The following is a 26,948-nucleotide window of genomic DNA, read 5'->3' as shown; positions in this document are numbered from 1 at the left end:
CTCTTCAATTTGCCTGATATTTATTTTATTAGTGCCTTATGATGTCAAAAGAAAGAATCCAAAATTTTAGCTTCCTAGCTGGAACAGTTTTTGAATTTTGGCCCTTCAAAGTTTGGGTGCCATGCCCACTTTTGGGTTCTGGGAATTGTACACTTAATTTGCAAGCATTTTTGGAGGCCCATATCTTTTGTTCTAAGGGGAATATAGACCTGTAAATTGCTATATCTATGTATTCTGGCCCTGTCTATCTGATTCTGCACCTAAAAATAGCACAAGTTTACTAACTTTAGAGATATTAACCCCTTAAAAGTGGATTTTTTTAATGGCAATTTTTTTTTTGACATTTCAGGGGTCCATATCTTGGAAAGTTTTTGTGTTGATAGGGTTTAAACTGATTTATCATTATATTTGGGAACTCTACTGTGTACTTAGAGAGTTTCAGGGCACTCAGAGGTTTGGTGGGGGTACAGGAGGGCCCCAAATATGGCTTCGGGACAAAATTACCGTTTGGTACGTCCTACTTCAGGCCATTAGTTGGCCATGTGGGCACATGATGACTGGAATGAGCCTTTAACCCTATCAACAGACACCTTTTATCAAACTTTTAAGCCAATAAAAACTTTGATTATCCAACTCCTTCAATATAAACTAAGCATTTGTATATGGTACTGTTTTTGCATATTTTCTGAAAAATCCGAAAAGTCCGGAAAGTAGGTCAGCTGTTGTTCTAACTGCCAATTCAAATCAAAAGGTACTAAAACACCTTCTCATGATGGTAGCAGATGATGTCATCGTCGGGAAACGATAATCCCGTTCGTCATTCCAGTAGTCTCCTATCAGATGCAGGAAAACTGGCAACAGTAAAGAGACCTTTCTGCCTAGAATATACAACTTTATGGCAGTCATCATTTAGTGACAAACCAATCTTGCAAGTATTTTGTTCCATCTTCCATGAGCAGGGGATTTTTTTGGTTAACAAACCGACACCGAATATTGGTGCCTTCCCCTCCCGACAATGACCTTATTGAAACAATCCTCTTTTCTCTGTGAATTCAGTTTAGATATTTATAAGCAAGCAAATACTCAGCTTGGGAGCCTTTGTGTGATGTCACAGTTTGTTACAAATTAATTTTACTTTGTATACAAAATAATTGTTACAAAAGTGAAACATTTGTTTACAGATATCTCTGATTTTTTAATGCTAACTGTTCATGAAAATACCAGTGGGTTTGAGCCATATGCTCAAGACTTTGATATTGAAATAACCAATTATTGTAAGTAGTGAACACATAGCATAAAACTGTTAACATTTAGATGTCTTTATGATCAATACTTTAAAACAATTGTATAGAAGAAAGGTATGTATCAAAAATATAGAGAGTTCTTCATGAATACCCTTGCCCCCTTCATGTTTATAATGATTATAATAAAATAATCTTTTTATATATATATATATATATATATATATATATATATATATATATATATATATATATATATATATATATATTTCCCCTTTTTACTAATTGATATGCAAATTTTCCCCACGAGTGGCTAGGGGCCCCTTCCTCTTTTCTTGAAAAAAAAAAAAAACCCTGATGAGTCTAGGTTTAACTTCCAGATCGGATGTCAGAACAAATGTAGTAAAGCAACCAGGATGTTTTTCTTGGGATCATCCCCTTGTTTGCATCTTTCCCTTTCCTGTTTGAAAAATGCATTTAACTATTAAGTGTATAGTGGTCAGAGTTTGGTTGGATACAGGGAAAGGTGTCAAATGTAAAAAAAAAAAAAAAAAAAAACAGCATCGTGAAACAGCCGGGAAAGAGTTTATCCCTTGTAACTGTCAATATAACTAATGGGGTATTGGGTATAAATAATCTTCCCATAGATTAAAATCACTATATGGGTGTGCTTTTACTACCTTAAACATGAATAGGCAGTCAAAACAACAGTTGACCTACTTTCCGGACTTAGGATTTTTCAGAAAATATGCAAAAACAGTACCATATACAAATGCTTAGTTTATATTGAAGGAGTTGGATAATCAAAGTTTTTAATGGCTTAAAAGTTTGATAAAAGGTGTCTGTTGATAGGGTTAAAGGCTCATTCCAGTCATCATGTGCCCACATAGCCAACTAATGGCCTGAAGTAGGACGTACCAAACGGTAATTTTGTCCCGAAGCCATATTTGGTGCCCTCCTGTACCCCCACCAAACCTCTAAGTGCCCTGAAACTCTAAGTACACAGTAGAGTTCCCAAATATGATAAATCAGTTGAAACCCCATCAACATAAAAACTTTCCAAGGTATGGACCCCAAAATGTCAAAAAAATTGTGTCATTAAAAAATCCACTTTTAAGGGGTTAATATCTATAAAGTTAGTGAACCTGTGCTATTTTTAGGTGCAGCATCTGATAGACAGGGCCAGAATACATAGATATAGCAATTTACAGGTCTATATCCCCCTTAGAACAAAAAACATGGGCCTCCAAAAATGCTTGCAAATTAAGTGCGCAATTCCCGGACCCCAAAAGTGGGCGTGGCACCCAAACTTTGAAGGGCCATAACTCAAAAAACGTTCGAGCTAAGAAGCTAAAATTTTGGATTCTTTCATTTGACATCATAAGGCACTAAGAAAATAAAAATGAGCCAAATTGAAGAGGTGTCACTGGGGAGGTTTTGGGCATTTGTGTGAATTGACATGGAATGACTCTATTGGGTCCCAAATTGTTTATTCTTTATATAAATGATATGTGCAATGTATCAAAGATATTTAAGATGGTATTATTTGCAGATGACACAAATATGTTTTGTTCTGGAACAAATTTACATGAGTTAGAAAACAATCTCTTCAGAATTGTGCAGGTTAAAAAGTTGGTTTGATCGAAATAAATTATCATTAAATCTGTCTAAAACAAAAATCATGTTATTTAATAATTATAAAATAAATAGGGCAATAAATGTGCAGGTAGATGGTGTTGATATTGAAAGAGTTTCTAATAATACATTTCTTGGGGTAATAATAGATGATAGAATTAATAGGAAATCGCATATAAAATACATACTAATGAAACTATCAAGAAGCATATCTGTGTTGAGTAAAGCTAAGCACGTCCTGGACTATAATTCACTCCGCATTCTTTACTGTTCCCTGGTTTTACCGTACTTAAATTACTGCTCAGTGGTGTGGGGAAATACGTATAAATGTTCACTTCATGCAATAACTATACTTCAAAAAAGAGCTATAAGAATAATTCATAGTGCTGGTTACCGAGATCATACTAATTCACTATTCTTACATTCAAAATGTTTAAAATTCAGGGATATTATAGAATATAAAACTGCCTTAGTAATGTACAAAGTAAGGAATTATAAAGTACCAAGGAATATCCAAACAATGTTCTCGGATAGAGAGGGGGGCTATAATTTTAGGGGGAAATTGAAATTTAAAATTCGCAGTGCTAGGACAACGTTAAAAATGTTCAGTATTTCTATTTGTGGAGTAAAGCTATGGAACAGTTTGAATGTGGAGCTCATGAAATGTACAACTATAAACCAGTTCAAAAAAAGGTATAAGGAACAGATGTTTATGAGGTATAGGGAGGAGGAATTACAATAACATGCTATTGATAATATATGTGGGTATGGGTAAAACGGATATATACACACACACACACACACACACACACACAAATACTCACTTTTGTATATATTATATTAGTGCATAACTATATAATATATAAGCATAATATGTATAATTATGATATGGGTGTCTGTGTACATATGGATGTGTATAGTTATAGGTATGTGTATATGTATGTACTGTATATATGTATTGTATGTGTGTATATATGCATAGCATAAATATCTGTATATATATATGATTTGGGCGATATTATACCATGTTGGTATGTTGTTTTTTTTGTTGATTTTGCTTTCTTTTGTATATATAGTTTATTATGGTGGAAAGTGACGTTTGATTAGCAGTGGTATAGAGGGTTAGGCGTAATCTTTATTGGGAACAAGAAGCAGCGATCAGATTAGACAGTGAAGTCAGTAAACTTGAACCAATATGCAGAGGAGTGAGACAAGGCTGTGTATTGTCACCTGACCTGTTTAACATCTACAGCGAAATGATCCTTCGAAATATCTGTGATCATGACGGGCTGAAAGTAGAGGGCTGGAACATCAATAACCTAAGATACGCAGATGATACAGTACTCATCACAGATTCTGAAGACCAGCTGCAAAAAATCCTCAACAAAGTATCAGAAGAAAGTGAGATAAAAGGGCTAGAACTGAATGCAAAGAAAACAGAATGCATGGTGATCTCCAAGAAAGAGCAAAAGCCCACATGCAACATCAACTGCAAAGGAGAAAAAAAATCAAAGAAGTAACTAAATTTAAATATTTCGGCTTCATGATAACATCAGATGCAAGATGCAGTACTGAGATTAAAAGACGCATAGCAATGGCGAAAGATACCTTTGGTAAAATGAGCTCCATACTCAAAAACAGAAATACCACAACAGACACGAAACTAAGGACACTAAAATCGTATGTATGGTCAGTCCTCCTATATGATTGCGAATGCTGGACAATTACGAATGACTTAAAGAAGAGGTTGGAGGCAACAGAGATGTGGTTCCTCAGACGAATGCTGAGAATATCTTGGGAAAAGAGAAAGACAAATGAAGTACTACAGCTGGCAGGAACAAAACGTTCACTTATTAAGACAATCAGAAAACGACAACTGGATTTCTTTGGTCACATCAACAGAAAAGACGGCCTAGAAAAACTTGTGTTAAGTGGTAAAATTGAAGGAAAGCGAGGAAGACAGAGAGTGACATATACAAATAGCCTTAACACCTTTGCCACCAACAGTTCACTGACCAATAATGATCTTATCCACCTTACTGGCAACAGAACTGACTGGCAGACCATGATCGTCGATGCCTGTGCCAGGCCTGACACATGAAGAAGAAGAAGAGGGTTAGGATTTGATAAGTTATTTACTTCTTTCTAATCCTTTCCGAACATTATTATGTTATTGCCTTGTGGCTACGCTATTCTGTTTATGATGATGTTTTGATGATTACATTTTTTATTTTTTTGTTTGTTTTATATCTTCTTTACTGTTCGGAATCAATCAATCAATCAAACCTGGTGGCCATGTTTGTTTACAAATTGTCACGGTCGCTTGCTAGTGCGGAAGTTTTACGTCTCCAATGTATGACATTGTCATGTTGTCTTGACAACCATGAATATGGTTTGCAATATTCAACGCTCATTCTCCATTGGGTAGAGTGACATACCGGTAATACACGTCGGATAAGCGATATACTAACAATATTGCACGCTATCAAACCAAATGAATGAAACCCACTAGAAGGGAATAAAACACATTTTTATTCCATTGAAAAAAAAGTGTCCTGTAAGGATAATAATTCCCAATATTTCACTCTGATGACGTCATTCTCAGTGTTTTCCTGCTGACTAGATGCATGTTGGCAAAATGGTGAACCGGTTCAAAATTAAAATTCTGTCAATTAAGTTGCGCATTTTTTTTGTGTGTGGATGTGTCCATATAATATAAAGAACACTATATGGTGGTGTGAAGATATGAAGTTTATCTTCTTGTGTTGAAAATATTTTCACTCACGGTATAGCCATTCACCACCTGAAGATAAACTTCATATTTTCATGTGACCATGTAAAATATGGTCACATGAAAATATGATCTACATCTTAATTTTTGTTTGTTGACTTTTGTTGAAAGACTTAAGAAGTATGCGCGAGTCATTTTGACTGCTTTACATTTAAAAATGCCACTGGAAATGGTTTAGGAATGGACATGCAAGTACATTCTTGCTGATCAGCAACACTAACAGGACAAAAACTAAACCAGACGATGGCAAAACGGGGATTTCTGCTTTGTGGGACATTATGGAAAAAAAAAACCACAAACATGAAGTCACATGTATATTAATTACTGTCTCAGGTGACTAAATGTAGGGAGGCGTATCAACAACAACAGATTAGATTGTCTGGAATTCACATTAATGATTTCAGAGACTTTGAATTTTTTTTTTTGCACCTCTGACTGTACGAGTTGTAAAGGCATCATCAAATAACAGGCATGGGGGGGTGTTAGGGCTTTGGAGAAGAGACAGAGCTCAGATTAATCTCAGGATATGAGAGAGGGAAAGCAACAGAAGGATCAGGCAGAGGGTCAAACAGACATACAGACAGGAAGAGACAGAAATAGAGACAGAGGAAACAGAGAGAGATAGAGAGGAGGAGGGGCTCAGATCATCCAACGCTGCTCATTCAGCTCCAATCTGGTTCCAGTTCACTGACTGCTTTATGACCAATAAGCCACGAACCCACTTCAGCACAGCGGTCTGGACCATCTACAGCTGTGGCACGTTCGAGAACACAAACACTACCGAGTCAACAGGATCACGACACGGCTGAGTGCAGAAAAGTTTGCATCTCCGCTATATAATTTTATGCTTGCATCAAACATAAACAAAGGAATAAACCACTCGGGGTCACATGGTCATGAAGTGGACTTACTGTTAAATCAAAGTGTTTTATTCCTCCACAGTAATTTACACTCTCAAAAGAGATGTGTTAAAAACAACACATCAGCGTGTTTATATAAGGACAACACAGTTTGTGTTAATAAATGTGTTGAACTCTATAACACAGTAACTGTGTTGAACTATTTAACACACTAGTGTGTTAAAACAACATAGTTTGTGTTTTATTAACACAAACTGTGTTGTCCTTATATAAACACGCTGATGTGTTGTTTTTAACACATCTCTTTTGAGAGTGTACCAATAATTCTGATTATTTATTTATTAGTGAACACATCATACGATTTATCCATTTATGGTTACATTTAAATGTTGTGGGACGTCCACTAAACAAGTTAGTTCTTGTTCTCAGCTGCGTTATGAAACATTTGTTCCTCATCAGCCTGTCTTTATTCTCTCATGAAGTTATGACAAAATAAATAAATAAATAAATAAATAAATAAAATCACAGCTTCTCATGTTACTAAGATCACTGAGCACCATTGTTTGTTGTTTATCCATTCTTCATTTTAAGCTGTTATCGGTGATGTTTACAAAATATTATTATAAAAAAAGTTAGTTATTCCATCTGTAAGCATTTCCATCGTGTTTATTTCCCGCCTTGTCGCGAACACTGCTCGTCTTTATCTGCATTCTTAATGGTAATTAAGGAATTTTGTAAGATACTTAACTTTATGGCGATGAGAGCAAAGAAAACATTTTTACTGTCTTTAAGAAATAAATCATAATTAAAGTTCTATTTAAGTTCACTTTAAGTTCAGAAAATCATCTGCCTTCACACAACATCTTTCGATATGCAAACGATCATGACGATTCAATGAATATGCAAATCAGTTTGTTGTTATTTAATAACTTTTTTTTTGCATTAACTTTTTTTTTTGTAAAAAAAAAAGTCAGCAAGACGAACAGGAGGTCAGGTTTAGGGCGTGCCCTTAAGGCACCGTGCTCAGGGCGTGCCCTGAAGGCGGCGTGCTCGGGGCGTGCCCTGAAGGCGGCGTGCCCTGAAGGCGCCGTGCTCGGGGCGTGCCCTGAAGGACTTCGTAACACAGAAATATATTAGCAATAAAGATGCAAAGTCTGGCACGTGCACTGTTTAATTCATTACATTTCACTTCAATGCAAATCTGTGGACTGTAAATGGCTGAACTGACATCCAGGAACTTCACACAGTGTTTCTTTTAATGTTAATAATTTAATAGGAGGCATGGCGTTAAATCAATTTCGATAAAAAGTAAAAAAAAAAACAGAAATTTGACACACAGCTATTCTACACATATATCTATATAGCATGTCCATTTGTCTGTTATAACACACACACACACTACCTGAGCGCAGGTGGATCACATCACCTGTTAATCTAAACCCAGTCACGTGCACAAACTACACTGTTAGCTTTGGATGTGTATTTTTCTGGAAGGTTGTGCAGTGTGTAAAGTGTGTGCAGTGTGTGTGCAGTGTGTAAAGTGTGTGCAGTGTGTAAAGTGTGTGTGCAGTGTGTGCAGTGTGTGTGCAGTGTGTAAAGTGTGTGCAGTGTGTGTGCAGTGTGTAAAGTGTGTGTGCAGTGTGTGCAGTGTGTGTGCAGTGTGTAAAGTGTGTGCAGTGTGTAAAGTGTGTGTGCAGTGTGTAAAGTGTGTGTGCAGTGTGTGCAGTGTGTGTGCAGTGTGTAAAGTGTGTGCAGTGTGAACCACTGACCCTGTACAAGCAGCAGCAGCAGCAGCGCGCGCTCCATGTCTCCGCTGAGCTGTTCAGCACCCGCACTGAGTCTGCGCTCTGCTCGGCACGCTCGAGCCGACTTTATGAATAATTAATGATATGGGTGGATTCATCCAATCACAGAACAGTGAAGCCGCAACAGCGTCAGCCAATCGCTGAACAATTTAGCAGCTCCCGACTTCACGCGCTCACAGAAAGTAAATAAAAAAAAAAAAACAGAAATTTGACGTGGTTGCCAGATTGGAGGAAGTTTCAGTCCCTAATGGAACATGCCTACTGAACTTGGAATGAATAAATAAATTAATGGATTTGGGGTTAAAAATATCTAAAGTTTTAAACGTCATATAAAAAACAAACAGACAAAGAAACGTACCAATAATAATCTGATTATATAGATTTTAATAGACGTTTGGGTTTTAAAGTGCATATCCTGGACCAAACTCGGGTTTTTTATATGAAAGTATGTCCCTTTACACACTCATCCAGAAGGGTAATTTTGCACAAGGCCATCTGTTTACAGCAGAAAAAAAATAAAATAAAATGCATCTGGAAAAATCCCAAAGGAGTCTGGAGCCAAATTCGTGACGTCACCTGCGGAAGCGCCAGCAGAGCTTGCACGGTTTCAGTGCACAGCCTGTGTAGACCAAGTTTAGCAGCGAGCGATTTTGCATTGAAATATGGAATTGTCACCTGAGCGCAATGTTACTTCACCTTTGGATGAAGAATGTAATGAGATGTCTCCTTTGGTGACGCTGACACAGATGGAGACGGTGTTGCTTTGGGCATTCTGACAGATGGAACTGCGCCTTTTTTCAGATCAAGTTGCCTTGCGAAGCCCATTTCCCACTGCAAATAGTTCTCAAAGTCGTCGGGCCTTGTGAAGTGAGCCCCACATATGATGCTGTAGTCTGTTGCATGTAGCCAATTTTTCCAGGTGCCTTGCACGAAGCCCTCCCATTTCTCTCTCATTGTCCGGTCTTTTGGAAAACATTGAGTACTAATCCCATCAAGATTGGTGTTGCTACATCCTCCTACGATACATCTGTTAACCATTTTAATAATTACGTGATAATGTTGAAGAAATTTGCAGAAAACCATCAGGTTGGGGGCGGCACAGTGGTGTAGTGGTTAGCGCTGTCACCTCACAGCAAGAAGGTCCGGGTTCGAGCCCCATGGCCAGCGAGGGCCTTTCTGTGTGGAGTTTGCATGTTCTCCCCGTGTCCGCGTGGGTTTCCTCCGGGTGCTCCGGTTTCCCCCACAGTCCAAAGACATGCAGGTTAGGTTAACTGGTGACTCTAAATTGACCGTAGGTGTGAATGTGAGTGTGAATGGTTGTCTGTGTCTATGTGTCAGCCCTGTGATGACCTGGCGACTTGTCCAGGGTGAACCCCGCCTTTCGCCCGTAGTCAGCTGGGATAGGATCCAGCTCGCCTGCGACCCTGTAGAACAGGATAAAGCGGCTAAAGATAATGAGATGAGATGAGATGAGACAAATAATACTCTCATGATGTCAATTTTATTGTATATATTATGTATTAGGTCTTAAAATAAACAATTTAACAAACAAACAAGCAGACAAACAAACAAAATAAATTATACACAGTCAGTTTATATGTCATTTATACAGTCTTTTAGGAATTAAAAACAAACAAGCAAATTATTTATTTGAGCTAATTAAGTTATTACATCAATTCGAGATAATAAACTTATTTTCTCATTTTAATGAGAAAATTATTGTTAAATATCATGAACCAATTTTTAATAATTTTCTTTTTTATTATATCTAAAGACATCACGTGACTTCACATTCATTCAGTCTGTTAATAATGAATGAATTGAAAAAATGGAAAAATAAAAATACCTAAATAAATCCATAAAACAAAATGAATAAATAGAAATAAAATTAAATCATTAATAATTCCTAAACGATAAATAATTAACTAATTATTACGAGAAAATGAGCTTTGTTATCTCATCTCATCTCATTATCTGTAGCCGCTTTATCCTGTTCTACAGGGTCGCAGGCGAGCTGGATCCTATCCCAGCTGACTACGGGCGAAAGGCGGGGTTCACCCTGGACAAGTCGCCAGGTCATCACAGGGCTGACACATAGACACAGACAACCATTCACACTCACATTCACACCTACGCTCAATTTAGAGTCACCAGTTAACCTAACCTGCATGTCTTTGGACTGTGGGGGAAACCGGAGCACCCGGAGGAAACCCACGCGGACACGGGGAGAACATGCAAACTCCGCACAGAAAGGCCCTCGCCGGCCATGGGGCTCGAACCCGGATCTTCTTGCTGTGAGGCGACAGCGCTAACTACTACACCACCGTGCCGCCCGAGCTTTGTTATAATAAGAAAAAATAAATTATCACAAGAAAGCAGAATTTAAAAAAAAATTATTGCAAGCATGGCCATTCTCGATTTACATTAAAAAAAAAACAGTATCTGCTGTGTAACAGAACTCAAAGTCGGCTGAGATCTTGGTAAAATAATGTGTCGTGCTGCAATAATCATTGATTTGTGAGGGTGGTAATGGACAATCTGGCAACCTCGTTTGGGGTCCGTGAGGCTCAGGTCGTGACGTCACGAGTGGGCCCGAACCTGCACCAAAAGTTGAAAACTTTTTCCATTTATGGGATTCAGAGTCCTGTGGGAGAGTTATTTATAAAGCTGACTCATTTACCGTAACTCACCTGATTCACTTTAAAGCTCCACAGTGTTGAGTGAATCATTTCTCAGTTTGACTCTTCTGCTTTAAAACCAGTTTCAGTTTCAGTGAATTCATCACCCTGATTGATGAAGATGGTGTTTATAGTGATTATGTGTGAAGTTGACTCATGGATGCTCACTAAATAAACTCTGGGCTCAGCAGATCGAGTCTGAGATTAAAGGATGATGATGATGATGTGGTTAGTGAAACAAGACTGTGTTGTGCAATTATAGCAAAATAATTAACACCAGGGTGAGTGATGAAGCAGAGTTTAACACTGTGATTATTAGAAGTTGATTATTATCCGATAACAGCACATCCTTCAGTGCTTTATTCCTCTTTTACTACAGCGATTTGACAGTAATTACAATGTCAGTGAGAAAAGTTGGCTCCTCAGTTACATTATAGCAGCTATAAACGTCATTCCATCACCGACCTTCTCTTTATCTTTATCTTCTAAGTAGTGTTCGGGAATCAGACACAGTCTCAGCGTTTAAGTCTCGGCTGAAAACATATCTGTTTAGTCAAGCCTTGTGTTAATGGTGTTTATGAGGTAAAGGTGTAGATCTGGAGGGTCCTCAGACAGTGTTTTGGTAAACTGGGGTGTATGGATGCTGTCAGTCCCCCACTCGCTTGCTCACTCGAGTTTGTTGATGGTGTAATGGCTGCTGCTTTATGTCCCGGGGCCCCTCATGCCTGTGTTACCTTCTGGCTCTCCCCTTTTAGTTATGCTGTCATAGTTAGTTGCCGGAGTCCCTGCTTGTACTCAGTGCAATATGTATACTGTTCCTACTTATTCAGGTGACATTGGGCATACCTAACAACCTGTGTTTTCTTTCTCTCTCCCTCCCCCCCCCCCAAATCTGTCCCTCTGAGTTACATGTCAATCCTGAGATCGAGATGCTGACCCTCTTCTGCTCCTCGGACCTGCCTGATCTAGCCTGGGCCCGCCCATCCTAAGCGTGACGCAACACGAGGGCCTGTTGCGAGCTTAGTCTGGCCAGGCAAGCTATCTACAGCTCTTCCAAGCTCTGGAAAAATCGGGAGCCAATCAACTTTGAGCATCTCCAACGGCCCTGGGTAGAGGCGTGTTCAAGGCAGTGACGTAGTAGAACTGCGACCGGAAGCCATAGATTGTTTACAGAATCATGCTGCATTGAAAGCATTCAACGGGAAGTTCTCATTGAAGACGGAGCAAAGAGCAGCCCTGGAGGTATTTATTGAAAGGAAGGACGTTTTCGCCTTGCTCCCGACCGGCTTCGGTAAGAGTTTAATCTACCAGTTAGCCCCGCTAGTAGCCAAATCAATGGGGCTCAGCGAGAATCCTATCGTCGCGTCACATACGTCAGAGGAAAGAGTGATGTGATTGGTTTAAGCTTCGTCACAGCCTTTTCTGGCTTTGACCAGTAGCAAACTGAGGCATTTCAGGGAGGCGGGTCAACCACGCGCTTTGGGAAACGGTTGGGCTGAATATCTTGGCCAGACCAATAGCTCGTAGAGCTTTGCAGTCGCGTTAGCCAGACTATGCCTGATCCATCCTGGTGCCCTGTGTCTGGTTGGAGTCTCATCGCATCACTTCTGTGGAGGACGGCCCCATGTGGACAGTTGAAAGTCACACCTGGAGGACGCTCTGGACTCTTACAGTAATGCTTTTGTGGCTGAGGACTACAGTTGACTTGCTAACTTTAGGACTGCAGTTGTCATGAACAGTTTTGCACTCAAGTTTCCATCAGTGAAGAGTTTATAACATCAATGAAACTGACTTCATGTTAAAACTGTTAATGTTATAGTCATGCTGTCTGTTGTTGCCCAGGTAAGGATTGATTCTGTCATGCTCCACCCCGGACATCCACTCCGGAGATTACAGATCTCACACACCAGCTCCGATCCAGATCCAGGACAGGAATTCCATCTCACCTGAATGCACTTCCTGGTTTCCCTGCTGCTTATTTAAAGGACATTCTCAAATTCTGACTTTGCCAGAACATCTCGTTTGTTTTCTCTAGCCATTTCTGTGCCGGTCATGCTTTTCATGGTTTTTCTCTCTAGCTATTTTTCTAGTTCATGTTTTTTGCACCAAGGGATTTTTCTTGTTCATGATTTTTTGCTTTAGTGTTTTTGTCCTTACCTGTCTCATGTTTTTGTCAGGTTTTTGTCTCTTGTTACCCAGACTATTTTTGCCATTTGTGTTTGTCCTGTTTTGCTACCTTTTTGCCATGCCCTTTTTTCCCCTGGATTAAATCACCCTTATTTATTGGATTAGTCTGTTGTGCATTTTTCTGCCTCTGGATCCAAACTTCACCTCCACCACCCATAACTGTACGTTCTGGCTCACATGGATCCAGCGGAACCCACCCATCTGAGAATGGCCGTCCAGCAACAAGGGATTCTCCTCGGGACCCACCAACAAGACCTACAGCAAATTACCCAAAACCTCGCCACCTTGTCTGACTCACTCAACCTCCTCACCATGCAGATTCAGCACTTTCAAGCCGTGCCTACCCCTGCCCAGCCGCCCCCTACTTCAGCTCCTGCCACTGCCTTTCTCTGCGAACCGAGACTTCCAGCGCCTCAGCCCTACGATGAAGAACCAGGTACTTGTAGATCGTTTCTGTCTCAATGCTCTTTGATCTTAGAGCTGCAACCTCTGACCTTCCCCACAGAATGCTCCCGGGTAGCATATGCCATCACGCTCCTCACCAGCAAGGCTAGAGAGTGGGGAACAGCGGTCTGGGATGCCGATATGCCCTTTTGTTCCGGTCTCAAGGATTTCTTCGAGGAGATGAGGCGAACTTTCGGCTGCTCTCTGTCTGTCCGAGAGGCGGCTAGAGGGCTCATGGAGCTGCGGCAGGGGTCCCGGTCTACCTCGGACTACGCCATCGAGTTCTGGACATTGGCGACATCGTGTGGTTGGAACAAGAGCGCCCAGATCGACATGTTCCTGCATGGCCTGTCCAATGCCATTAAGGACGAATTGGTATTGTGGGAACTGCCGTCGAACCTTTCCAGCCTCATGGACCTCTCCAACCGCATCGACGCCCGGGTCCAACAATGGAGGAGAGAGAAGAACCGCCCCAGTTTCACCTCCTCTCCACCTCCCGCCACGTCTGTCGAACCCATGCAGGTAAACCGGGTTCGGGTGTCAGTGGAGGAACAACATTGCCGACGGAGCACGGGGGCCTGCTTCTACTGCGGTCAGCTGGGACACATCTGCCGAGCCTGCCCGCTAAAAGGACAAGCCCACCAGTTGAATTGAGGGGCCTGAGTGGGCAACACTTGGAACCAGTTCCTTGCTAATCATCCGTTACGCCCTGTCATCATTATCCGTGACAACCAGCATCACCACCTCCAGGCCCTCGTCAACTCAGGGGTGGACAGGAACCTGATCTGCTCCTCCACCGCCAAGCATCTGGGAATCCCGCTACTCGCTCTCAATGTCCCTCTCACTGTCCGACACTCAATGGCACTGGCTTGACCACCATCACCCACCTTACCGCCCCGCTCACCCTGAGGATTTCTGGTAACCACTCAGAAACCATCCAGCTTCACGTCATGAATGACCCCCACGTACCCATCGTCCTAGGATTACCATGGTTAATGCAGCACAACCCCCACCTAAACTGGACTGACAACACCATCCTAAGCTGGAGTCAGTCCTGTCTAGCTTCCTGTCTGAATTCTGCTCTGCCTCCCGCCAAACCACTGCAGCCTTCAGCCAGTGAGTTCCCCGACCTCTCTCACGTGCTTCCGGAATATCTGGACCTTAAACTCATCTTCAGCAAGACCTGAGCAGTGTCCCTCCCTCCTCACAGACCCTATGACTGTGGAATTGACCTCCTACCCAGGACAGCGCCACCCAAGGGAGGACTCTACTCTCTCCCGTCAAAAGGCAAGCCATGGAGAAATACATCTCTGAATCTTTGGTAGCTGGGATCATCCGCCCTTCCTCCTCCCCAGCAGGGGTGGGATTCTTCTTTGTGGAAAAGGACAAGTCGCTTCACCCCTGCATTGACTATCAGGGTCTCAACGCCATCATGGTCAAGAACCGCTACCCGCTACCGCTCATGTCAAGTCAAGTCATTTTATTTATATAGCACATTTAAATACAACAAAGTTGGCCCCAAAGTGCTTCACAACATAACACTAAATTTGGAACAATGTTTACAAGGAAACAGAATAAATAGCAAAATTGGACTAGATTAAAACCCAAGCTAGCAAGAAAGTGTAGAAAAATGGCATAAATATGTAAAAGATAAATAAAACAATTTATAAAAGTAGTTAAAATAATTAAAAAGGGTAGACTTGACATCACCAATTAAAATTGAAAATAAAATCAAAATTAAAAAATGAAAATAGAAATTACTACCTCAGTTTCTGCCAAAAGCAAGGGAGAAAAAAATGCATCTTTAAATTGGATTTAAAACAATCAATGGTGGGAGAGGATCTGACCTACAGTATATAGGAAGACTATTCCAGAGCTTAGGGGCAGCAACAGAGAAGGTTCTGTCACCTTTGGTATTTAGGCGTGTGCGGGGCACTGAAAAAAGTTGTGATGAAGACCTGAGGGATATGGGAGCAGAACAAGGTGTGAGGAGATCAGAAATGTACTGAGGGGCCAGACCATTTAAGGCTTTAAAAACGAACAACAATACTTTAAAATTAATTCTATACCTCACAGGTAACCAGTGTAGCTGTGCTAGGATGGGAGTAATGTGTTGCCTTTTCTTTGTACCGGTACCAGTAAGGAGCCTAGCTGCAGCGTTTTGGACCATCTGTAAGCATGTGAGGGTGGAATGAGGCAAGCCCAGATAAAGTACATTGCAGTAGTCTAACCTAGAAGTAATAAAAGCATGAATAACTATTTCTAGGTCTTTTAGAACGAATATTGGTTTTAGCTTTGCAATGTTTCTCAAATGATAAAAACTACCTCTCACCACATTTGCCACCTGCTTGTTAAAACTCAAAGTATTGTCCATAAAAACACCAAGGTTTTTAACCTCACTGTGCAAATATGCAGACAAGGGACCAAGGGTGGGGGTGATACTGGCAGCTGAATTAGAGGGGCCAAAGATGACCACCTCTGTCTTGCTGTCATTCAGCTGAAGGAAGTTTCCTGCCATCCAGTGTTTAATGTCGTTCAGGCAGCTAATGAGGCTGTTTGTGGAGTGGGGATCAGGTGAAGCTGGCAGGTAAAACTGAGTATCATCTGCATAGCAGTGATAGGAAATATTGTGTCTCCTAAAAATTGACCCAAGTGGAAGCATGTATAAAGAAAACAGAAGGGGACCCAGGATGGAGCCTTGAGGGATTCCACATTTGTTAGGGGTGGAGGAGGATGAGCAGTTTCCAATTCTGACAGAGAAGTGTCTGTTAGGTAGGAGTGGAACCATTTTCGTACCTGCCTCTTCAAACCAACATCTTCCATTTTTTTTCAAAAAAAAAAAATCAAGATGGCGTCGCAAGAGTAGCAGCTAGTTGCAGTAGCTCCGAGCGTGTTTGTGTTTTGGTATGTTTTTGTACTTTTTTCGCGTTTGTTTCTGCACTAGTCTCAGTCGGAAGTGACAATGTGTATAGACAACTAGGTGCTACGCGCCTCATCAGCTATCAGCTCATGTATGACTCGATTTCGTGGAATGACTTAAATATGTCACTCAGATCTGTGATGTATTTCGTATGAAAAGTGCAAGTTTTTCAACACGAGAAGATAAACGTCATATCTTCAAGCCAACGTGTGATTTTTCTTTTTATTATATCGACACATTCACAAAGAAAAAGTCCCCAAATTTATCAACACAACTCACTCCTCGATTTCCTCATGAGTCGCATATAGAGATTTATAGTTAGGTCCATATATATTTGGACACTGACACAAATTTTGGTTTTTTACCTGTTTACTGAAACCTATTCAAGTTATAGTTATATAATAAACATGGACATAAAGTCCAGACTTTCAGCTTTCATTTGAGGGTATCCACATTAAAATTGGATGAAGGGTTTAGGAGTTTCAGCTCCTTAACATGTGCCACCCTGTTTTTAAAGGGACCCAAAGTAATTGGACAATTGACTCAAAGGCTATTTCATGGGCAGATGTGGGCAATTCCTTCATTATGTCATTCTCAATTAAGCAGATAAAAGGCCTGGAGTTGATTTGAGGTGTGGTGCTTGCATTTGGAAGATTTTTCTGTGAAGAAAACATGCGGTCAAAGGAGCTCTCCATGCAGGTGAAACAAGCCATCCTTAAGCTGCGAAAACAGAAAAAACCCATCCGAGAAATTGCTACAATATTAGGAGTGGCAAAATCTACAGTTTGGTACATCCTGAGAAAGAAAGAAAGCACTGGTGAACTCATCAATGCAAAAAGACCTGGACACCCACAGAAGACAACAGTGGTGGATGATCGCAGAATAATTTCCATGGTGAAGAGAAACCCATTCACAACAGCCAACCAAGTGAACAACACTCTCCAGGAGGTAGGCGTATCAATATCGAAATCTACCATAAAGAGAAGACTGCATGAAAGTAAATACAGAGGGTTCACTGCATGGTGCAAGCCACTCATAAGCCTCAAGAATAAAAAGGCTAGATTGGACTTGGCTAAAAAACATCTAAAAAAGCCAGCACAGTTCTGGAAGAACATTCTTTGGACAGATGAAACCAAGATCAACCTCTACCAGAATGATGGAAAGAAAAAAGTATGGCGAAGGCGTGGTACAGCTCATGATCCAAAGCATACCACATCATCTGTAAAACACGGCGGAGGCAGTGTGATGGCTTGGGCATGCATGGCTGCCAGTGGCACTGGGTCACTAGTGTTTATTGATGATGTGACACAGGACAGAAGCAGCCGGATGAATTCTGAGGTATTCAGAGACATACTGCGTGCTCAAATCCAGCCAAATGCAGCCAAACTGATTGGTCGGCGTTTCATAATACAGATGGACAATGACCCAAAACATAAAGCCAAAGCAACCCAGGAGTTTATTAAAGCAAAGAAGTGGAATATTCTTGAATGGCCAAGTCAGTCACCTGATCTCAACCCAATTGAGCAGCATTTCACTTGTTAAAGACTAAACTTCAGACAGAAAGGCCCACAAACAAACAGCAACTGAAACCCGCTGCAGTAAAGGCCTGGCAGAGCATTAAAAAGGAGGAAACACAGCGTCTGGTGATGTCCATGAGTTCAAGACTTCAGGCAGTCATTGCCAACAAAGGGTTTTCAACCAAGTATTAGAAATGAACATTTTATTTACAATTATTTAATTTGTCCAATTACTTTTGAGCCCCTGAAATGAAGGGATTGTGTTTAAAAAATGCTTTAGTTCCTCACATTTTTATGCAATCATTTTGTTCAACCCACTGAATTAAAGCTGAAAGTCTGAACTTTAACTGCATCTGAATTGTTTTGTTCAAAATTCATTGTGGTAATGTACAGAACCAAAATTAGAAAAATGTTGTCTCTGTCCAAATATTTATGGACCTAACTGTGTAATATATATATATATATATATATATATATATATATATATATATATATATATGTGTGTATGTATGTGAATATAATCATATATACATAAATGATTTCATATATATATATATATATATATATATATATATATATATATATATATATATATATATATATATATCAGGGCTTTGAACCGGTTCAAGGAACGAAAACCGGGAACTTTTTCTATTTCACATGGAACAGAAACGAAACCAGAAACTTTTATTATTTTTTATGTTCTGGAACAGAAACGCTTATTAAAAATAATGGTAACCGGTTAATACCGGTTTTTATTTCGTTCCTCAAAGTTTCCGTAGCCTACAAATAAAAAAGTCATTCTTCTCCTGCGCAAGTTTCTATGACCCGCTGGGGTTCACTTCCTGTGTGACGTTCACTGACTGAATGGAGAGAGCGGGAAGGTGGACTGCTATCACGTCTCCATGTGATAATAAGTGAATTACTGAGTGTCTGAGCAAAGAAGAGCCTGAACGATGCAACCTCCCTATTGGCTGTTTGTAAAAATGTATCAATTGTTGCCCTTCCCACGGGAATCATCGCGGGCTCGAGAGACGAGACCTGACGAGTTAGTTCGTTGGTAGCAGAACAAAATGTCTGGACACAAATCGGGTTTTCAGAAAAATAAAGAAAATAAACGGAGGGTTGAAAATACAAAAAAGGAGGCAGAAAATGCAAAACGAGTTTTAAGGTAGGACAAATGGTTACTTTTCTGAGGCAGCCCGCCGTGGCTGCAGGCTTTCAGTTGTGTCATTGAATGGTTACTTTTCTGAGGCAGCCCGCCATGGCTGCCTGCAGGCTTATTGATTATAGCCCATTTAGTTAAAATAGTTGATATAAAATATTTATAGTTATAGTTATGTGATGGTTGTCCTGATTTAGACTGGTGGGTTTTTTTTGGGGGGGGGGGTTGCGCGATGTTGCACCCGGGTCCAGATTAGGGCAGAACCGGCCCTGGCTACATTTCAGGTCTAGTTTGTTTTATGAATGTATGTACTTGCATAGATGTGTACTTGGTCTTCCAATATGGCACCTAACAAAATCTCGCGGCGCGGTGATGTCATGCGGTAGCCCTCTATAGGGCCTGACTAGCCTTTGGTAACACACTAAACGAATTATCTTTCATTTTTGGCACTTTTTCTGTTTGTGTAGATGGGAAGACATACTGAGAATCCAAATCGCCAACATTTGAAATAATAATTGTTTTGAATTATTTCTTGTCTTATTTAATGACGGTTGTAATAGAATTAGCCTACATTTGGCTTAAGCTGGATGAGACAGAGACATAATTTTATAGCCATTTGTTAAACCGCTGACAGGGAACGTAATTAACTGTTCCGGGAACGAAATTTTTTTGTTCTAACCGGTTCGGGAACGTCTATTTAATGGTGGAACCCAAAACCGGAAACGTTAAAATTCCGTTTCTGTTCAGAACGAACCAATAGGAAAAAAATTCTGGTTCAAAGCCCTGATATATATATATATATATATATATATATATATATATATATATATATATATATATAGTGACAGTTCGTTTAAGTGGGTGGAGCACAGAAGGACGGCAGGACAGAACTGAGTTCACAAAACTCTTTTATTTCCACTTTTCAGTGCAAATCTTTCTCTCTCAGCCACGCACACACATTCCAGTCGTCTGGTTCGGGAGAGAGCTCCCTCTGCTCTCGCTCTCTCTCCTTAAATAGGGTGCGGTCACTGGGAAGACACAAACACATTCATTAACGACAGGTGTAGTGATTCTGCCACTTACCTTCCCTGACTCCGCCCTCCTGTCACAGACCGATGCTTGACCATGCTCCCGCTGCCACATACCCCCACCGCCCGACTCAGGCCGGGCGGCCGTCCGGCCTGCAGCCGACTCCCCCCCCCCCCCCCCCCCCTTGATGGGAGAGGAAGTCCACCACGACCATTTGCGCCCCCAGCCTGTGGATCACCTTGAAGTTAAAGGGTTGGAGTGCCAGATACCAACGGGTGATCCGCGTGTTGGCATCCTTCATGCGGTGGAGCCACTGGAGGGGCGCGTAGTACCGGAGGGCAAGGAATGCCCATTTGATCGCCAGGCACTCCTTCTTGATGGTGCTGTAGCGCCCCTCACGCACCGACAGCTTACGACTAATGTACAAGACTGGGCGATCCTCCCCCTCCACCTGCTGGGACAAAACAGCCCCCAGCCCTCTGTCCGACGCATCCGTCTGCAACATAAAGGGGAGAGAAAAGTCAGGGGAGTGTAAAAGTGGCCCCCCACACAGTGCAGCCTTTACCTTAGAGAAAGCCCGCTGGCATTGCTCTGTCCACTGGACCGGATCTAGTGCCCCCTTTTTAGTGAGATCAGTCAGCGGGCTGGTGATGTCCGAATAATTAGGTATAAACCTACGATAGTAGCCAGCCAGCCCCAGGAACTGTCTCACCCCCTTTTTGGTCTTGGGCCTCGGGCAGGCCGCAATTGCTGCTGTCTTGTTAATTTGGGGACGCACCTGCCCGTTGCCCAAGTGGAAGCCCAGATACCGTACTTCCACCTGCCCAATCGCACACTTCTTTGGGTTGGCTGTGAGACCCGCTCGCCTCAGCGACTTAAGGACGGCCCTCAGGTGTTGTAAGTGCCACTGCCAGTCATTACTATAAATAATGATATCGTCAAGGTATGCGGCCGCATAGGTGGCGTGGGGGCGGAGGACCCTGTCCATCAGCCGCTGAAATGTAGCGGGCGCCCCAAACAGCCCAAAAGGAAGTGTGATGAATTGGTGTAAGCCGAACGGTGTGGAAAAGGCCGTCTTTTCCCGGGATAATGGAGTCAAGGGGATCTGCCAATAACCCTTTGTTAAATCCAGTGTTGAGTAAAAACGAGCCGTGCCTAGCCGATCGAGCAACTCATCAATATGAGGCATTGGGTACGCATCGAATTTAGACATCGCGTTGACTTTTCTATAGTCGACACAGAACCGGACCGACCCGTCGGCCTTGTGTACCAAGACCACCGGGCTGCTCCAGTCACTGTGGGACTCCTCAACGATGCCCATTTCGAGCATGGCCTCGAGTTCTTCCCGAACCACTTTTTTCTTGTGCTCGGGTAACCTGTAAGGGCGGCTACGCACTACCACCCCCGGGGGCGTCTCGATGTGGTGCTCTATGAGGTTGGTGTGGCCGGGCAGGGGCGAGAACACGTCCGAAAACTCGGTCTGCAACTGGGCAACCTCCGCGAGTTGGGTCGGGGAGAGGTGGTCTCCACAGGGGACCGGAGAGGTACGCGATGCCAATGTTCCCTTTTGCACCTCCGGCCCCAGCTCCGCCTTCTCCGGAACCACTGACACCAACGCCACGGGGATCTCCTCGTTCCAGAGTTTGAGCAGGTTGAGGTGGTAAATCTGTAGCGCCCCACCACTATCCATTCGCCTCACCTCATAGTCAACGTCCGCGACTCGCCGTGTGACCTCAAAGGGTCCTTGCCACTTGGCGACTAATTTGGAGCTCGATGTGGGCAACAGTACGAGTACTTTCTCTCCCGGTGCGAACTCCCTAAGGCGCATACCCTTGTCATACAGGCGGGTCTGTCGTTCTTGGGCCTGCCGCAAATTCTCCTGAGTTAGGTGCGTGAGTGTGTGGAGTTTTACGCGCAGGTCCATAATGTATTGGATTTTGTTTTTACTTGGTGAAGGTCCCTCCTCCCAATTTTCCCGCAGCACATCTAGGATGCTGCGCGGCTTACGCCCGTATAACAATTAAAATGGGGAGAACCCCGTGGACGCTTGGGGGACCTCTCGCACTGCAAAGAGCAAGGGTTCGAGCCATCTATCCCAATTATGTGCGTTCTCACTTACGAATTTTTTAATTATGTTCTTGAGGGTGCGATTGAACCGTTCAACTAAACCGTCCGTTTGTGGGTGATACACGCTGGTGCGGATCAGCTTAATACCCAACAACCCATACAGTTCGTTCAGTGTACGTGACATAAACGAGGTGCCTTGGTCAGTCAGAATCTCTTTCAGGATTCCAACTCGGGAGATAACGCGGAAGAGGGCCTCCGCAATACTGCGTGCTGAGATATTGCGAAGAGGCACTGCTTCCGGGTATCGCATTGCATAGTCCACTAGAACTAATATAAAGCGGTACCCTCGTGTTGACCGATCTAATGGCCCGACGAGATCCATCCCAATTCTTTTGAACGGGGTCTCGATTAACGGTAGAGGGCGCAAAGGCACTTTTGGAATGGCCGCTGGATTTGCTAACTGGCATTCGCGGCATGCTGTACACCACCTACGGACATCGCCGCAAATCCCTGGCCAATAGAACCGGGCCATTATTCGGGCTAGTGTTTTATCCTGCCCTAAGTGTCCAGCCATGGGATTAAAGTGAGCCGCCTGGAATACCAATTTCCGGCGGCTCTTCGGAATTAAAAGCTGCGTGACTCGCTCTTTAGTTTGAGTGTCCTGCGTCACTCGGTATAATCTATCCTTCATAATCGCGAAGTAGGGGAAGCGGCGGGAGCGTTTGACCATCGATTACTCTCACTTGGTCAAACACATGCCGCAGAGTCTCGTCTCGCAACTGCTCTAACGGGAAATCCGCGAGGGATTCCCCGAGAGAGGGAGGAGGAGCCGGCGGCTACTCACTCTGACGCGGAGATGACGTAGACGGCTCTGTGACAGCTGCTCCCGCCAATGCGACACCGGGACCTCCCCTTGTTAAATGACAGGACCCACTCTTCACTAAATGTGTCATTAAATCCCGAAATCCCGGCCAATCAGTCCCCAAAATTAGAGAGTGGGTAAGGCGAGGATTCACCGCCGCCTTCACTACAAATTTTTCCCCTTGAAAAAAATGTGGACCGACACTAAAGGGTAGTTGTGAACATCCCCGTGCACACACAACACCTTCACCAATTGTGCTCCCCCCAATACCTCGTCCTGCACCAGGCTTTGGTGGATTGAGGTCTGATTACAGCCAGAATCCACCAACGCCTGATATGTATCCCCTTGGATACTCACCGGTATGCAATATGCTCCAGCCCGATCGAGGGCAGCTCCCGGCGCGTCGGGGATCCGAACCACCGCACCCACCTCCATTACCGAGCACTGCTGTTGGAGGTGGCCCGGCTCCCCGCCGTGCCAGCGAACTGGCCCGGGCTTCCTCTCTGCACTAGTGCTCTGGGGCTCACTCACCTGAGGGGGGAGAGAGATGGACACAGAAGGGAGACACGGGAGGGCACCGTGGGTGCGGCAGGCCGGTTGAGGTGGCGCCGGCCCCCGCCTCCGCGGTGGGGAAATAGGGCGAGGAGGAGACACAGGAGGAGGGGAGAGAGAGAGAGGAGAGAAGAGAAGAGGTCGTCTGCTGTCCTGCCGTCGGGACAGCCGCCAGATGGTCCTCCGCCAGCTCGATTGCCTGATCCAGCGACGCCGGGCGGTGGCACTGGACCCACTCTGCGGTTCCCGCTGGTAAACGCGCGACGAACTGCTCCAGTACCACCTGGTCGATGAGTCCCTCGGCGTCGCAGCTGTCGGCCCTCAACCACCGCCAGCAGGCGTCCCAGAGTTGCTGGCCAAACGCGAATGGCCGGCCGACTTCCTCCAAGCGCAGAGCGCGGAAACGCTGACGCTGTTGCTCCGGGGTGCGTCCCACCCGCTGGAGGACGGCCTGGCGAAGGTCCGCGTAGGCCAGCCGGCGGTTGGCGGGGAGCTGTAGTGCGGCCAGCTGCGCCTCTCCCGTTAGCAGGGGTAGGAGGCGCGCCGCGCGCTGTTCCACCGGCCACCCTGAGGTCTCCGCTACCTGCTCAAAGAGCGTGAGGAATGCCTCGGGGTCGTCCTAGGTCGTTACATCAGTGTAACACTTTCTCTCTCACACACACACACACACACACACACACACACACACACATTTTGTAACTCAACACATTTAGTTTGTACAGTACTTACAATCGACAATAACATAACATGTTGTAAGTGTTTACATATGTTGTATGTATGAGTTAAGTATACAAGTATTTTCCTTTTCCTGAACAAAGCACTCTTTATTCAAGCCTGACTAATATCCTTACTACTTCCCAGGTGCCTGGGACAGGTGATCTTTTGGTTTTTACTTTTGCATTTTAGTAGTGATCGTTAAAATCCTGATGCTTAACTAGAGTAAACAAGTTGGATGGTTTCTTTGTTTTGCAGATGTTTTATGTTCCATAAATAAATTAATACATTAATTTCTGACCTCTTGGCTCACATGGGTTTTGTTCATGAGTTAGGCACCAGATATGCCACCAGATACATCAGAATACAGGAAATCAAATCTAGCTAATTCAAAATTTCCCAGGGGAGGACCCCTGGAACCCCCCCCCCCTTTATTTAGTCACAGCATGGCCACCCCTTGTATATCCTTGGCCCCCCTTTGGCCACCCCATGTAAAAAATCCTGGCTACGTCCCTGCATGTGAATTTCCCCGATGTGGGATGAATAAAGTGAATCTAATCTAATTCCTCTAGTGTTTTAAAGACCCACTGACACAACTTTTTACACCACGTAATATGTATATTTATTGTTTTATTGCTGTATTGTGAAATAAAATATCCAAAACTCAACTTGAATAAAGGGTCGTCTTTGTAGAAAATCAAGAATTTCAGAGCCGATTTTGTGTTTTTTGCCCCGGCTTCTACAAGCGCCATGAGCCATTTGCCCGTTTTTGCCGCTAGGGCGAGTTACGTCACATCAGTGCATGTCGTTCTGGATTGCATGAAAACAAAACATGGCTCATGTCGAAGACGATCACTTCTCTTGTTCTTCGTCAAGTTTCAGTGGCGAATATGCGGATATTTCTGATTCAGAGCATGAAGAAGAGTGTTATGAAGAATATCCAAAACTCGGCGTTTTACCGTATCAGTTTGAACCAACACAGTCGGCATCAATACAAAAATAAGAATAACATAAAGAGACAAAAGAACATTTGAACAATTTCATGGCATGTAGAAGTTGAAAACAATGTCTGCATGGTCTGTGACAAACCTCAGATTCAATATTTGGTATAACCTCCTCTGCATGATCTGGCACATGTACATTGGGTTCTGAGTCTTCTATTTCTTGGAGCGTCTAATTTGAAGAAAGTTGCATTATATTATAGTCTGTCAGTATTTCGATTTCTATAATAAGACACGGAGGAGGGGGTGATGAAAGGAATTTGTTGTAATTTTTTTTCTTTTATGGTATAGGAAAAAACATGCCGGATGACATCTTATATCTATCACTCCACACATATATCATGTATATTATCCTAACTAAATATATGAAACAAGGTATTGGCCTTTCAGTTGTTGTACATTACTGGTATTAGCTGCTTTGGCCTATTGATAAGTAATATGCAATGGTATAAGATGCATTTGTGACGTTACAACAAATTTTAAACAACATGCATGTATTGAATAACAACACATAGCCACGTACCCTGGCTCGTTCTCTTTTGGCAAAGGCACCACCGGAATTTCACTTTTTGACCGCCCCTTCGGGGGGTCTGCTGTCATCTGTTTCTCTTTTGACAGATTGATTCGGCCCGGGCCTGTCAAACAACGTCGACACAGCTGACTCCTCCAACACCAGTGGATAAGTTGGATCAAACGTTCTTCGAGTTCTGGACGACAAAGTGAAACAGTGCTCCTCGAAATGTGCTGAACAGAGACGTGACCATTTTGTTGACTTCCAGTTCGCACGTGTTTTGGAAACGTTTCTTTCCCACTCTTTTGCTATTTCAGGGTGTTTTTTCCAAGGAAAGGAATGGAGTTTCACTCCTTCCGATGTGGTGTTAGAACACCCGTAAGCCACACATATAATCCCTTTTCGGTTAGACGCCATTTAACTTTTTCACGCAAGGAAATCACAACAAAACCACAGCTCAATATCACAAGACTTGTGAATGAATGAATGAATGAATGAATGAATTTATTTATTTCGAACATGTATAAAAATGTATGTAACTATTTGTACATACAAAAGAAAGAAAATGAAAAAAGTGACAAAAAAAAGAATAAATAAAATAACATAAAGAGCTAATACATTACAATACACCGCACATTGTTCGAAAAAGGAGTGGGAAGAAGTACAATACTTTTTTTAATTTCCCACCCCTTTTTAACTACCCCGAAATCCAAACTACATTAATACACCTATAAAAATATATACCATATATACACTTCATGATTATCCATATAAATATATAATTACAAAAATAAATATATACTACATACCATATCCATATCCATATATATACACATATACACATATACATACATATATATATATATATATATACACACACACATATACACACACACATACATACATATATACACATATATATACACACATATATACATACACATACATACATATATACATACATATACA

At 42.6% G+C, this 26,948-nt stretch overlaps 1 protein-coding gene across 1 annotated transcript in view; it reads right to left on the bottom strand.

Annotated features, from left to right (window-relative positions):
* itga2.2 (integrin, alpha 2 (CD49B, alpha 2 subunit of VLA-2 receptor), tandem duplicate 2) overlaps positions 1-8,402 on the bottom strand; it is a 100,045-nt gene extending 91,643 nt beyond the window's left edge. The window contains exon 1 of the mRNA XM_060908828.1: positions 8,297-8,402. Coding sequence (XP_060764811.1) covers positions 8,297-8,333 — 37 coding nt within the window. The 5' untranslated portion in view covers positions 8,334-8,402. The remainder of the gene's footprint in view (positions 1-8,296) is intronic.
* Positions 8,403-26,948: the final 18,546 nt, after the last annotated feature.

This window comes from Neoarius graeffei, chromosome 25 (assembly GCF_027579695.1).
Source record: "Neoarius graeffei isolate fNeoGra1 chromosome 25, fNeoGra1.pri, whole genome shotgun sequence".
Lineage (NCBI taxonomy): Eukaryota > Metazoa > Chordata > Actinopteri > Siluriformes > Ariidae > Neoarius > Neoarius graeffei.
This window is presented reverse-complemented; position numbering and strand designations above follow the sequence as displayed.